This window comes from Artemia franciscana, chromosome 17, assembly GCF_032884065.1.
Source record: "Artemia franciscana chromosome 17, ASM3288406v1, whole genome shotgun sequence".
Taxonomy (NCBI): domain Eukaryota; kingdom Metazoa; phylum Arthropoda; class Branchiopoda; order Anostraca; family Artemiidae; genus Artemia; species Artemia franciscana.
In genome coordinates this window covers 26,393,654-26,409,040 of record NC_088879.1, presented here as the reverse complement: position 1 = coordinate 26,409,040, position 15,387 = coordinate 26,393,654, and the positions used below count along the sequence as shown (strand labels likewise).

The 15,387-nt window shown below is 34.8% G+C and overlaps 1 protein-coding gene across 4 annotated transcripts in view; it reads left to right on the top strand.

The window, feature by feature from the left end:
• LOC136038073 (transient receptor potential channel pyrexia-like) overlaps positions 1-15,387 on the top strand; it is a 53,453-nt gene that overhangs the window by 26,804 nt on the left and 11,262 nt on the right. For all 4 annotated transcript variants that reach the window (XM_065721060.1, XM_065721062.1, XM_065721061.1 and 1 more), the window contains 4 exons: positions 1,962-2,100; positions 10,205-10,526; positions 12,079-12,275; positions 14,362-14,560. In XM_065721060.1, coding sequence (XP_065577132.1) covers positions 1,962-2,100; positions 10,205-10,526; positions 12,079-12,275; positions 14,362-14,560 — 857 coding nt within the window. The remainder of the gene's footprint in view (positions 1-1,961; positions 2,101-10,204; positions 10,527-12,078; positions 12,276-14,361; positions 14,561-15,387) is intronic.

Below are 15,387 nucleotides of genomic sequence, written 5' to 3'. Positions count from 1 at the left end.
GCTATAATTACCATTTTCCAAGAACTAGGGCTTTTTGTCATTTTGACATTTATTCTATTACTCTAAAGAAGGAAAGAAGTAATTCAGCATTCATCCATCAATGAATATAAAAAAAAACGGACCCATCCCATCAATCTGAAGTGAATCTGAAGTCCACGTTAGAATCTGTTCAAGCCATTTTGAGTTTGACGCGGCAATATTTTAAGAACATGGGTCACTATTTCCATGATCAATAGGCAATTTTTAAGAGGCGTGAGTGAATATTTAAAGGCAAGGCAAAAAAATAATGATAATTTATAAGAGCGGAAGCTAGCGCTATTATCCACATTAAAGAAGTATTAAAGCCATCGAGTGTTTGGCGAGGCTTGGCATTTTTCAAGCTTTGTAATCGTTTTTTTTTTTGTCAGTAAATAAGGTCAGCACTTATTACTATCCTAGCCAGTTAAACTAATTAAATTGATTATTCTTCTTATTGCACTTACTATTATTCTTACCATTACACTTACTATTACACTTTGATTATTCTTTTTTGCCGAATATAGCTTATGTTTTCACTTTTATATGTTACTCACACTCTTTGGGCAAGTCCTTGAGGTGGTGGGTTTCAGAGAAATTTTATGGAAATATGAGTTTCAGTCAAACTTTTCCTGTGACGGGTGGTGTATCAGGCCACACTTAAGAAACTGCCCTTCCTGTCCTATCATCCTGTGTTTATGTCTGTAAGGGCTTTTCATACCAAGTAACTGTAATACAGCTCACGATCCTCAACCCCAAATAACTAGGTTCTAGGGACGATATTTGAAGGAAGAATTAAAGAAAGAAGGAGAAATCAAGAAAAAAGAATTCGCAATTGTAATAGTCTAATTTCAAACTACCCATTTATATAAGAAATTTCTATTTGTTCGCTATTCACAGAATCAAATATACAAGGAAAGTCATTAATATTTTTAATAATAACTTATCGAACACGTGGGCACTAGGGTGAAGGTTTGTCATTCTTCAAGGTCAAATTTGTCTGTCTTCATATTACTTTCAGTATTCTTCATTGTAATACCCTTGAAGAGCTAGTCTATAGTAAATTGAAGTTAATGGCACGTCAATCCTGCAGCTTTATAGAGGCCAAATGCTTTGTTATTTTTTGGCAGGTGTTCAAAGAGGACCCCCTCTTCCTGGCAACACCAACAAATTGTGTAAAGTACATGGTTTTATAAATTCCAGAGCACCACAATAAAAAAAAAAATCATTTTTGAGTCCCCCGTGACTTGATTTACGTCTTAGGGAATCCGATTTGCAATCCAAAAAATAAAACAAAAAGAAATCTTAAAATATTGCAGTTTAAGAAACAAGCGATTAGAGATTGAAGAATAGAGATAGATTAGAGATAGAGAATTAGAGATTGGTGAAATTTTCTGTTTTTTCATCATCTTTCCCCCAATTTTACAGATTTTACACAAATTTTAAAAACAAATTTTAGCTATAAATTTGGGATTCTTCGTCGTTATAGTAACACTCATAGCTACACTCCCGTACTAGTGATCGGTAGATAGATCCCATAAATCATCATGTACGAAGGGTATTGAACAAAGCTCTTAAACTGGAAGTAAAGGGAAGCAAACCGTACAGTCTTATGTTGCTATATCTATTACAGAGATTCATGCACTACCTTTAAAAAAAAGAAAAAAGCCTGTAAATCAGGAAATTTTATGTTTCCTGATTTACAGGCTTTTTTTTCACAGATTTGACATGTACAGACTTTGCAACACGTAAATCTGTCGGCACTTAAAACCAATGGGCTATGGCTTTGCTTTCTGAAATGCTATACCTCTTCCAAATATACCACCGCTAATAACTCTCACGAATCAAGCTCATTTTAGAAGTCATTATTTGCATTATAAAATAAATCTTTCTTTAATTATTGTTATTCAAAAGCTAACTTTGCTTTTATTTGCTTGCTGCTGTAGATGGGGATAAGGTTGATGGTATCAACATGAGTAGTATCTCTCTCCAAATGTTGCAAGCGATTGAAGAAGGAGATGCAGTTGCACTTCGCTATCTGCTTGATCGTGGTGCAGATTCAAATTTGAAAATTGGAGTTTATGGGTGAGATTAATTTTTGGCTATTTAATACTAGAATATACTAATTCTAATGCTATTTGATTATTACACGATATAGAGTAGCAAGTGCCTGATCCATCCATCCATGTTGACTAAAATGACTAGCACTGAGCCATTCAGGGGCTTCTGCAGATGGCGTCCCTGCATGATGCCATGTGATGTTGCTAATTCTAGCTAAATTAATTACTAAATTCTGTACTGGTGCCATGGGTTTCACCTCAACTTGGTAATGCGAGACCCAGAGTTCGAACCAAGCTGTAGCAGCACAGTTCGGGGCCCAGAAATTGATTATGGTGATGGCAATATAGAACAAAATCTCCATATTAATCCAAACAAGAAGAAGAAGAAGAAGATTAATGATCAAAACGATGCAGAGCTAAATAGTAACAAGAGTCAGTAATGTAAACTGTGGTACTATTTTTTATCTCTACTAAGGAATCACAGGGCTGTAAATTAGTATACTTATAGCGTACTTCCATTATCCCTCTGGGCTCTCTGAAATATTCCCAAAAAATAATGTCCGTAAATACTTGAATGTCAATATAAAAACAAACTTTTAATTTTAGCTAGCTTTAATTTTGGAACATTTGGGGATACTTGTACTATCGTAAATGCACAGCAAAACTTGGAAGAAGAACGATCCAAAGCACATCCCTTTCCACAAAATATTGAATGATGTTTGGCCATAGACATGCCCTCTCAACGATATAGCCCCGCCCTCCTCTCTCATCGGAAAAAATAATTGATATATTCATAAGAATTGCACCTATGAGTGTATTAAAGATAGATTCTATTCACAAAGCAAATTGCACCCGTCGCTATTTTAATTACATAACATTCCATATCGGATATTGAAACTTATTATTTTTCTAAAGCATTAATCATTCTTACCTTATTTTTGAAATTTTACCGATTATTGGAGTTTTCTCCAAACAGATTTAAGAGTAATCTGAAAAATCGGACGGATTTTGAACTTAATTTGCCCGTGCAGTAGGATCCTTGCAGTTTTTCTTCCCTACTATCAGTAGAAGTTTCCTAAGCCTTTTTCCAGGAGTAAAATCATTTCCATGACAAATTGTTCTGACGTATGCTCTGACGAAGATTGGCTGGATATAAAAGGGTGGACTAGGTTTGCAACTGGTTTTGTACTAAATCAGGATTTAAGCAGGGTTGTTTTCTATCCACCTTTATATGGATTAAATAAAAAAAAAACTAATTTTTTTAGCTGAAAGTAAGGAGCGACATTAAAACTTAAAACGAACAGAAATTACTCCGTATATGAAATGGGTTGTCCCCTCCGCAATCCCTCGCTCTTTACGCTAAAGCTTTTAATTGTTTTAAAAAGTAGAATTGTGGCAAAGAGTCGAACTTTAGCGTAAAGAGCGAGGGATTGCGGAGGGGACAACCCATTTCATATACGGAGTAATTTCTGTTCGTTTTAGGTTTTAATGTCGCTTCTTACTTTCAGCTAAAAAAATTAGTTTTTTTTTATTTAATTTCTGAACGTTTTTGAATTAATGCATGTTTGGTTTTGGCTCTCCGCACATAAATTATTAAAATAAAATTTGTATGTTAATTCTTTTTTGGCTAAATGGCTTTCTCTTAGTTTTGATCAGACGATTTTGAGAAATAAGGGGTGGAGAAGGAGGCCTAGTTGCCCTCCAATTTTTCGGTTACTTAAAAAGGCAACTACAACTTTTAATTTTTAACAAACGTTTTTATTAGTAAAAAATATACGTAACTTAAGAATTAACTTACGTAACAAACTTTCATAACCTTTTTTTTTATTATGTATACGAGGGGGTTTGTACCCTCGTTAATACCTCGCTCTTTAAACTAAATCATAAGTTTTGTCCCAATTCTTTAAGAATGACCCCTATAAGAAAGGCCGTAGAATAAATAGTTGAAATTACTAAAAATACTTTAGCATAAAGAGCGAGGTATTTATCTCCTCCTATTTACCTCGCTCTTTATGCTAAAGTATTATTAGAACCCCTCATATTCGTAATAATATCTGTTCGTTTTAAGTTTCAATGCTACTCCTTCCTTTCATTTGAAAAAAGTTTTCATGTTTATTTTTCATTGTTTTCTTATAGTAATGCTAGAAAATCCTGCGCCCTTTTCATTGAATTTTTCTTCTCCCATGACAGATTCCTCCAAGGAAAGATTCTCCAACATAGCCCCCTCTCCTCAGCCCCACCCCCAAACAAAATATAATCCCCCTGAAAACGTCTGTACATTTCCCAATAACCATTCCTCTATGTAAACACTGGTCAAAGTTTGTAACTTGCAGCCCCTCCCCCAGGGATTGTGGGGGAGTAAGTTATCCCTAAAGACATAGTTATTATGGTTTTCAACTATGCTGAACAAAATAGCTATCTCAAAATTTTGATCCGTTGACTTTGGGAAAAAAATGAGCGTGGGAGGGGGCCTAGATGCCCTCCAATTTTTTGGGTCACTTAAAAAGGGCACTAGAACTTTTCATTTCCGTTAGAATGAGCCCTCTTGCAACATTCTAGGGCCACTTGGTCGATACGATGTCCCCTGGGAAAAAGAAAAAAAAAAAAAATAAAATAAATAAACACGCACCCGTGATTTGTCTTCTGGCAAAAAATACAAAATTCCACATTTTGGTAGATAGGAGCTTGAAACTTCTACAGTAGGGTTCTCTGATACGCTGAATCTGATGGTGTCATTTTCGTTAAGATCCTACGACTTTTAGGGGGTGTTTTCCCCTATTTTCTTAAATAAGGCAAGTTTCTTCTCAGGCTCGTAACTTTTGATGGGTAAGACTAAACTTTATGAAACTTATATATTTAAAATCAGCATAAAATGCGATTCTTTTGATATAGCTATTGATATCAAAATTCAATTTTTTAGAGTTTTGGTTACTATTGAGCCGGGTCGCTCCTTACTACAGTTCGTTACCACGAACTGTTTGATCATTTTGATAAACTTAGTCTTATGGAGCACAGGAAAGGCAATTGGAGACCACGGAATCAAATGAGGAGGGAAAACACTCTTGGACTTAGATTATGCTGATGATTTAAGCATATTAGATGAAAGTGTGAGCAAAATGAATGAATTTTTTGTGGTTTTGCGATTTCAGAGTGCTAGAATAGGATGGAAGATTATTGTTAAGAAGACTAAGTAATTTAGGCTAGGAATAAGTGAAGATGAAAAGGTGGCGTTGGGTAACGAAAAGACTGGTCAGGTTGGCAGCTTCACTTACCTTGGTAGTATTATAAGTAAAGATGTGGGAGCAGTGAAGATGTTAAAATTAGAATAGCTAAGGCTGAGGGTGTCTTTTCACAGTTAAAAAAAAGTTTGGAAGAATAGGAAGATAAGTCTGCAAACCAAGATTAGAATATTGGAAGCTACGGTGATAACAGTGGTCAAATAAGGCTCTGAAGCATTGGCGCTCCGAAAAGCAGACGGAATTTACTAGATGTTTTCCAGAGAAATTGCCTACGGGTTGTTCTGAGTACCCGGCTGACTGAACGTATTTCAAACTGTAGGTTGTACGAAAAGTTTGGTTCAATCACGGTTTCTAGGGTTATAATGAAAGAAAGGTTGAGATGGCTAGGTAACGTTCTGCGGATGAAGGATGACAGATTGTCGAAGATTGTCCTTTTTTGCCAACCATCTGGGGCTACACGCAAAGCAGGTCGTCCTCGTCTGGGTTGGGATGATGTCATAAATAAAGATTTAAAGGAAATGGGAACTTTCTGGGAGGGTGTAAAGAGGGAGGCCTTGAATAGATTGGGCTGGAGGAGGAGCGGGCATAGCTGTGTTGGCCTAAGGTGGCTTGGTGCTGCAGTGAGTCATTAGTAGTAGTAGTAGTAGCAGTAGGATAATCATTCTGGGTTTTGTTTTTGTTTTTTTTGGCTGGCTTTTTGGACTAAAAAAAAACAGTAGAAAAGCTGAGGTCATTTCCTATGGAGAAGCTTCAATTCCTTTTCTCCGGGCCCCAAATCCTATGGAACAGGTCCATTTCCATTTTACCGACCCTTGCTACGATAAATTACATTCGAAAAACTACTTGAAAAACTTTTAACTTTAATAGGGTTTTTAGTTATAGTTTCTCCAAAGTTTGTTTTCTGTATATACGGTCAGAAACATGTAATTTCTAAACATTTCCCAGGGACTCCTCTACATTGTTTTCAATCTTATTTTCAAAATACATCCCTGAGACAAAGCTTACCAGCTAACACGTTGTATAGTAATCTCTCAACATCCGGCAAATTCAGTAAGTCAGAAGCATCTTGTGATAACATTTTCAATTTAAAAAGTTAGTGAGGCAACATGAACAAGCTTGTTGAAGACTTTCTCAATGACCCGCATCATATTTTTCAGTGAACTAGATTTGGATTCAATCTGTGCTAACGAAGCCCCTACACTGAAGTAAGGACAGGTTGATTCATCTGAAGCTAGCCAAAAATGACTTATCTGTTGTTGCAACAGTGTAATTCATAGTGCTTCATGGGGTACTCCTCATACAACTACCCAATTCAACACCAGCCCAAACATTCAGGAAAAAGGTACCCCATTGATAGGGAAAAACATTAAAGCAAAAGATATAGAAAAATTAAAAAGTTTGTGACACTCTTGATGTGAAGAGCAATTCACTTCGTGGGGAAGAATGAGTAACAGTAACAGTACTAATAAGATTGAAAAGTAACAAGATACCGGGGTTGAAATTATGGTAAGCGATTTTTTTTTAATATGATGGTTGTCACATTAAAGATGGGTCACTGAATATTATAAGTATAAATTTTGAAAAAGAAGAAGTACCTAGCGATTTTAGGAAAACTCTAACTAAACTCTTTCATAAAAAGGTGATAAGAATAAGTGGAGTAGATGCATTAGTCTTATAGAGGCATTAGCCTGGTTTCTGCAGGAAGTGAATCACTTAGTATAATGATACTCTTTAGACTTAAAGATGCTGTAGATAAAGGTTTAAGAAAAAATAAGTGTGATTTTAGGAAGGGTAGAGGATGTATCGACCAAATTTTCATTCTCAGATCAATAATTGAAAAGTGCCAGAGTCACCAAATGGCTTATGAGTCATCCTGAATCATCAAATGGCTAATGTTCTTAGTTTAATAGATTATGAGCAAGCGTTTCAGTCAGCTAATAGAAGAACTTTTGCGGAGGTTCTATCCTTTTATGGTATACCAGATAAATAAATTAAAGATATTAGTGCTGTGTACGAGGAAAATATTATTGCCTTTAAGGTAGAAAGTGAGGTTAGTAGCCAGTTTTATATTGAATTAGAAATTAAGCACGGTTGCATTCTATCTCCATTTATATGGATCATTTTTTATGGAGTTTGTCCTAAGGGGAGCACAGCAAAGGTAATGGGAGAACACGGAATCGAATAAGGAGGTGAAAATTTGCGTAGACTTGGATTAGGCTGATGATTTAAGCCTCCTTGATGAAAATATTAGCAAAATGATCGAGCTTTTAGAGGTTTTGCGAGTTCAGGGTGTAAGAATAGGTTTGCAAATTAATTTCAAAAAGACTAAGTCGCCAAGATTAAGAGTAAGTGAAGGTGAAGAGATGATGCTGCGTAGCAGGATGATCGATCAAGTAGACAGCTTCACATGCCTTGGTAGTATTATTCCTAAAGATGATGGATGCAGAAAAAAATTTTGAAACTAGAATAATCAAGGCCTATGGTATTCTTTCACATTTGAACAAAGTTTGGAAGAATAGGAAGATAAGTATGCGAACCGAGATTAGAATATTGGAATCTACACTAATGACAGTGGTCAAGAATGGCTCTGAAGCGTGGGTGCTCGAAAAACCGGAAGAGGAGCTGCATCATCTTTTTCAGAGAAATTTTCCACAGAGATTGTTTTGGTTACCCAACTGACCGGCCATATCTCAAATAGTAAGCTATATGAAAAATATGGTTCAATCTCACCTTCTATGGCTATAATGAGAGAAAAGATGAGATGGCTAAGATATGTATGCGGATGAAAGATTAAATATTGCAAAAGATTGTTCTTGTTGGCCAACCGTCTAAGACCAACTGAAGAGCTGGTCGTCCCCAAACGGGGCGGGACGACGTCCTAAGGAAAGATGTAGAGGAAATAGGAGCTTGCCGTTCAGAATCACAATCCAAAACTATAGTAAAATTTATTCATGTGCTATTTAGTTTGACTCTATTCTTTTTTCACACTATTTCTGGTTTAAAAGTACCTACTTAATAGCGAGAACCCTTCCCCCTCGCCAAGTGAGGATTCAGCTAGGAAACTTCTTAAAATGAAGATTCTTGCCAAGTCCTTGATCTTCACCTAGCTAAAGTGAAGGCGGTGGTTCTAATTTACTCAACGGGCATTGTAGAATAAACATCTAATTTAGTTATACATAGAGGGCGAAAAAGGCGATAATTCATCGGCTTTGGTCTCTTCTTTTCTCTCAGCCAAGAATCTTAGCAACCGAAGTTCAGAGCTTTTCAGATTCCCAAATTGATTTTTTGAGGAGAAAACGAAAGAAAAGAATCTCAAAATACTCTATACTACGGTTATATAGAATAATCTATACTATACAGGTATATAGAAAACGTTGGTATTAGTACTTCTAGTTCTGAATCCAAAATTGTAGTCAGAATTTGTTAACTATTACTACTAACAACTTGTCGTAGCATCAAGCCACCCAAGGCTAACATATTTGAGTGCACATCTCCTCCAACCGTTGTGTTTCAAGGTTCACTTTTATATCCCTTTTTTTTGTCACAATTTCCTTCAAATTTATTGTTATGGCATCTTTGCATCCTATTTGGGGACCCCCTTTTTTTTGTCAGGTCTCGGATGGAGGGTCGGAAAATACAGTTTCGCCTGCTGTTTTCCTTCAATTGTAAAATCTGGCCAAGCCATCTTAATCTTGATTTATTATAGACCCAGAAACTGGAACATAGATTTCAAATCTTTGAGGATATTTTTACTGAAAACAAAATATTATGTCAAGAAAACTTCAAAAAATATTGTCCATAAACCGTGCTTAGAAAATATTCTATTGCGATATAAATTGAATTAATGCTGCGAATGATGACAGTTTAGTTTCACTTTGATATTCCAGAAAGAAGGGGAAAAAAATCATACTTGGAACAGGGTGTGGCATATGTTAGAAATAAATGAGAAATAATTAGCAGATACATATGATTGATGAGATTGAGCACATTAATAAACTCACTCTATGGCCTGAAGAAAATATCATTGTACTTTTGGTGTCCCTTTTTACTCTAATTTTGGAAGGAAAATCTGAGCCTGCAATTATCCATAATAATTTTTTTTTAAGTTTGTCCTATATGAAATTTGTATGTTCTTTTAAATAAAAACAAGTTACTGTGGAAAACTCTCTTCTATTTCTGAACCAGTTTTTTCTTATGACCTACATACTACATAAAAAAAAAATTCTTGAGATTATTTTTTGTCTGGAAAACTGAAAATTCTGCCAAAAACACTTCAATTATCAATTTTGAAAAGAAATTAGTTTCCCCCTCCAGCCCCTTCATTATTTTTCATGAATCATTTGCTGGCTAAAATTAAAGACCCCTGAAGGTTGAGAGTCTCGAGCATGAATAGGGGGAATTTCAAAACGCAAATTGCTTGATGAAAAATCATTTGATTCTGAAGTTCTAGAGAAAGATATTTTCGTTGAAATGCTATGAAGTGCTTTGTATTAAATGTTGTGCATTGTGGCACAAAAATTACAACAATTTTGATACCAGGAAACCAAAATACATACATACGACTATTTTTCGTTTAATAGGATTCAGATAATAAGATCATTGTTTTTATTCCGGTCTGAAAAATCGTTCTAGATAGGTCACAACTTTAAAGAAATTTGTTGAAGACTTTAATTTTTAGAAAATGCATATAACTGACATCACAAATACCCAGGTGTCCAATACCCTTATGGTTTTACATTCTATGGCGAATAAAATAAAATGACTTTTTAGTTATTCTGTGAAAGAGATTAAAAAAAACCATTAACGGTTTATAGTTTTACGGAAACGTTTAAAATTAAGGTTGGCCAGAATTTTGACTTTTCAGATTTAAGTAAAATTTTATATTTTCAGAATATCTCCACTGTATGTAGCAGTCGACAAAGGACAAACAGAATGCGTGAAAGTTCTTTTTGAATTTGGCGCCGATCCAGATCCATTATTGCCAATAAAGAACGGTGTATCTTCTACAGCACCAGTTTCGCCACTGCGTAGTGCTGCCAAGAGAAATAATGTGGAAATTTTAAAGATACTAATAGAAAAGGGAGCTGAAGTCAATGGCAGGAATGGATTATATGAATTGGATACGAGTCTCTTCTTTGAATCTCCTTTACATAAGGCTGCTGCCAACAATTCTTGTGGTGCTCTGGTCGAGCTCATAAAAAGGGGGGCATTGGTAAGTTTATTGATTTTAAATTGTTGATTAAACTTTTGATTGAATTATTATTTGTGAATTATATTTTGGAACTATTATTCGATTGTATCGTTTTTCAGTTTTCATTATTTTACTTGTTTTTGTTTGACTAGCATGATTGAACTATATTATGATTCAATTATTTTTAGATTGTTAAATTAATGAGATTTTTTAACCAATAAAAGGAATTCTTCAAAATTTGTCTTCAAATCTAAAGATAGAGCTGTCTGTAATTTCCAAGGGAATAAAGACCCAGAATAAATACATTTTTCTAGAAATGGTATTTTCTTCTCTTTTTATTTGCAAAATTATTTACTCTTTGTCTTTTTTGTTTTACGAAGAAGTGAAGAATGACTAGCCCCTTGCTCTCTTCCAGAGGTGTACTGTTTTTACTGATATTCGGGAAAAAAAGAGACATTGGGTGATTGTGAGTTGGGGAAGAAAAGAATTAAGAAAAAGCTTGGAGAGTTCGATCGCAATGGCCGAACTATTGTTACCTCTTTCACAATGCGTCAAACAGTTTATGGTAACAAACTGTAAATAAACAGTGACCCACGCCTACAGTTGTCAAAGTAAAATTCCAGATCAAAAGAACATCTTTTAAGAAATGCATAGATGTTTTTGGAAAATGCCTAGATATTTTCGGAAAATGACTTGACCTTATGTAATTGATTTATTTCAAATTTAAAATATTATTAGTAAAATGCATTAAAAAGGTGATAATGTTTTACCTTACTCGAATTAGGATCTGACAGAAAATTCATCCGAAGTAATTCCAAGACTTTACTACTGCTATTTATAGGAAAAATTAAATTAAACTGAATATAAGGTTTATACAAATTTCATTCTTGCTAGAGTATAATGACACTTCAAAGACTACTAACCAAGTTTGTGTCTCAAGGAACTCGAGGTATGGTCTTTGAATCGCACAACACAAATTTATTCATAATGTAGTTACGAACACTATTGTTTCATTCATTGGCAATTTTTGACAAACAGTCATTATTTTGATGCATCTTATGTGGCTTGTTATGTCATATACCTAGCATTATCTCTTCTCTTTAACATTTTACTGATATGTGTCAGCTTTGCAACATAGGCCACATATACCTCAAGCTCTTTTTCAATTCTAAAATGAGTCTGCGATACTGTGTAGGTGTTTCTAGTGTATTGAAGGATAATAACTAAAGTAAAGTATCCATGATTATCTGTGAATATCGCTTTATAAATGTAGAACCCAGATTAATCGTATTAGTTTCTGAAGTACTAATTGTTGTCGACTGTCACCCTATCACTGTCACTGTCACTGTTGTCGACTGTCGACTGTCAAGAAATTTGTGGTATTTGTTTTTCAGGTAGACAATGTGTCAGGAGTACTCTTAGTTGTTTTTCATTTTGTATCTATTTACGTTTTTGGACTTTTTGTTGGTCGAATCACTTCTGACATTCACAGGAACAAAATTATTCAACTTATAATTAGTACAAAAAATAAAATTAAGTAAAAGACCCAATTATGTGTTAATTGTTTTTTCAGGTCGACATATTTGACTGGCGAGGACGCACTCCTCTGCATCAAGCTGCTTGCTTTGGACACACAGCAGCTATGCAGATTTTGTTAGGATTTGGGGCTGATCCCAGTGTGGCAGATTTGCGTGGCACAACGGCACTCTTACTTGTTGGTGGTCACTATATCACAACAAAGAAGACAATTAGACGGAAAACGCTGTCGGGGTATGGCAATTACATCCATTTATTAGAACTTGGGCAGTAGTGCTATAATCAATAATTTGAATATCCAGTCTAGTACTAAAAATGTTAATTCTAATAAGTTGTATCTGTGGGATTATAAAGGTATCCATGATGCCTTATTAAAGATATTATCTTTCTATGATTGCAAAAATATTTCATATATATTTTTTTGAACAGTCGAGTTTGTTCAAACAATATGAAGGCTTAGGAGTATGTGACTCGAGGTCACTCTCTGCCAAATAGTTGACTTGAGTGATTACAACAGATGTTATGACAGGGTTTTTGGCATTACACTCGCCTGCAATTGCAGCAGTAGAAGCAATAAGATTTACGATGAAAGTATGAAACTTTTAAATATCATTAAAAAACATAAAATCTAAAATGAAAATTGGTTTCCTTATCTTAAACCTTAGCCCCCCCCCCCCCCCTGTCCCTTAAGAGGTACCAAGGGAACCATGACGGAGCTGCAAATGCCAATCGATTCTCTGATACACTGCTTAGGTGATGTTCTTCCGTTGAAAACAAAATGGTTCTTAAAGGTGTTGTATATTGTTGCGGTAGGTGTGCCTGAGGATACTTATTGGTTTTCTTCCACCAACGAGTCTCTGTGGTCCCCAATTTAATAATGCATTTTGGACTTGCGGTTATCTATAAAGGTTTTAACATGTGCTTAGCAATGAAAATATAGAAATCAAATTACATGTAAACTAAATAACCATGTTAAACATAACCCAAAGTGCGTAATGTGCTATTTATTCTACATAATAAGAACCGACGTCAATCATATCTTTTAACTGTTATTTTGTCGAACTGAGACTAGCTCCAACTTTAAAATCAACCTTAATTAGATATTTTTGTTTCAAATATTATTATCACAAACCGTAATCAAATTTGGGTAGATTGAAATCTACCCAAACTTCTTAATCTCGTTGAAAGGACAGACAAGGGATTTCAAAGGAATTCACTGAAAGCACTAAAAAAGGAAACAGGGTATCCAAAGGACAAACACTTGTTGTTGTTAATCTCCCAATTCTTCTTCCCACATCAGATGGGGAAACAGAGGGAAAAGAAGGAGAAAGATCATCTGTTGGTAATTGATAAGACAATGCTGGAAGGCTTTGGACAATGGAACCAAGGGATCTGTTAAAATTATTGGCTGTGACACCAGGGGACTCATATAGATTGAAGTTAAGCTGTACTAGCTTCTAGCTACACAGCTTTTTAACCTTTTTTGGTTTATTAGTAAACAGTTCTTCGACCTTACTTTTGTAGTAGGATCAAGCCGATTTATAAATTTCTCTTATTATTGTTTTTCTTCGTTTATTAGCTTCGTCTAGTTTACCATTTCTGAAAAGATGCAATTGCTTTGAATTAGTGTTTTTATAGGTTGATTAAGGGAGGGTTTATCAATGTAGCACTTTTTTAATATTTTTTTTCCGGGGAATAAATTACATGTTTATCAATTAGCTTCTTAGGGAAATCATTTTCCTCCTATCTCAGCCATAAATAAAACCAAATTTTGTTTTGCAATGAGGTGCAATAATAAAAATACAACATCCCTCGGGGTCTAAAAGCTTAAGCTTCTCTGATTGAAAAAGAAAATTTAGCCTTCAAAAGGTACCGAGGGAAAAAAATAACCCCTTTTACTGTTTCTCACCGTTATCACATCTTATCCCTTTGTCTGTACTAATTTCCAAACAGATATTGATCACTTGCGTCAAAACGGTTCAAATGCCCCTAAAAACGTGTTCAAAGGGTATACGAAGGGAGCGTCAAGACCCTTGTCTAAAACATAGGTATTTACAGTAAAAATCGAAGATTTTGAGAAAAATTTGACATAAAAATTGTATGGTATGCTTTGTAATTACCTATAGAAATTAAGTTGAATAAACTACTAGATTAAATTTGCTATGTCAGTTGCTTCAGATTCTTTTAAAAAAGTGAAGTTTTTTGAGAAATTAAGCTAAACAAACCAGAGCTAAGCAAACCAGATGCTAGATCCCTTCTATGTAATTTTTTAGGATGGATGGAAAACATGAATTAGTTTTAAGTTTGTTTTTTTTCGTAGATATGAAGAGGCTGTTTCGCTTTTACTAAGCTATGGTGCTGGGTCTTTTTGTATTGATCCAGAAACAAAGGCCACGCCCCTACATCAAGCTGTTACCATAGGTGATATAAAAGTAGTCAATGTTTTATTAAGTGAGCATCATCCAGTAAATTTACAGGACAAGGAAGGATGTACGCCATTGCACATAGCCGCTATAAAGGTAAACTTTCAATTTTTGAGCAATTTTGTCGTTTTTTTTAAAGAAAAATAGCAAATATTAAAAAAAAAATTTGCCCGTTTCTTTTATTTTGATTTTTTTTTACGGTTCTTTTTTAATTAAACATATAAGGTTAAACATCAATCTGGATTAATAAAAACACCGAAATAAAATGATATATTAAGTTGCTTAGATACACAGGATTAGGGGGACTCCAGTTTCATGGTAGTATCAACCTTTAGTCAAAGCCCTTCATAGAAAAGGAAGAAAAGATGGAATATTTCAAAGAACTTTTTCAAAGGTCACTGAGACGGTGAACTTTTCTTTAGGAGTTCAGCTGGAATTCTCCCGGCTTTCCTACGTTGGAAATATTCGTCATTAATTTCAGTTGTGGGAGTTTCTGTGAAATGCTTCGGTGTCTATAAAGGTATTTCAGTCCAATTTTGCAACCAGCCTTTGGCACCTCTCCTAAAACGGGAAAGTAGGAAAACGCAGAAAATATGAAAGAATAGTGTCGCTGAGACTATAAACTTTGCTGCAGGAAATCTGAAACTTGCTGCCAAAATTCTGTCAGCTTCTCTGGATGTGGGAGCTCTGTAGTGGTAACATCACAGATTATTTTATTCGATTTTATTAATTATTCGATTTTATTTTATTCGATTACAACTACTTATTGCTACTTGTTTTTTATGCAGCAGACTAAAAATAACCAAAAATCTGGATTAAATGATATTTAAATATAGAACTTATGCATAAAAAATATGCTAAAATTTGAAAAACTAACCTGCGTGACACACAAAACTTTATGTTTGTGTCTTTTGCGTAGCTTC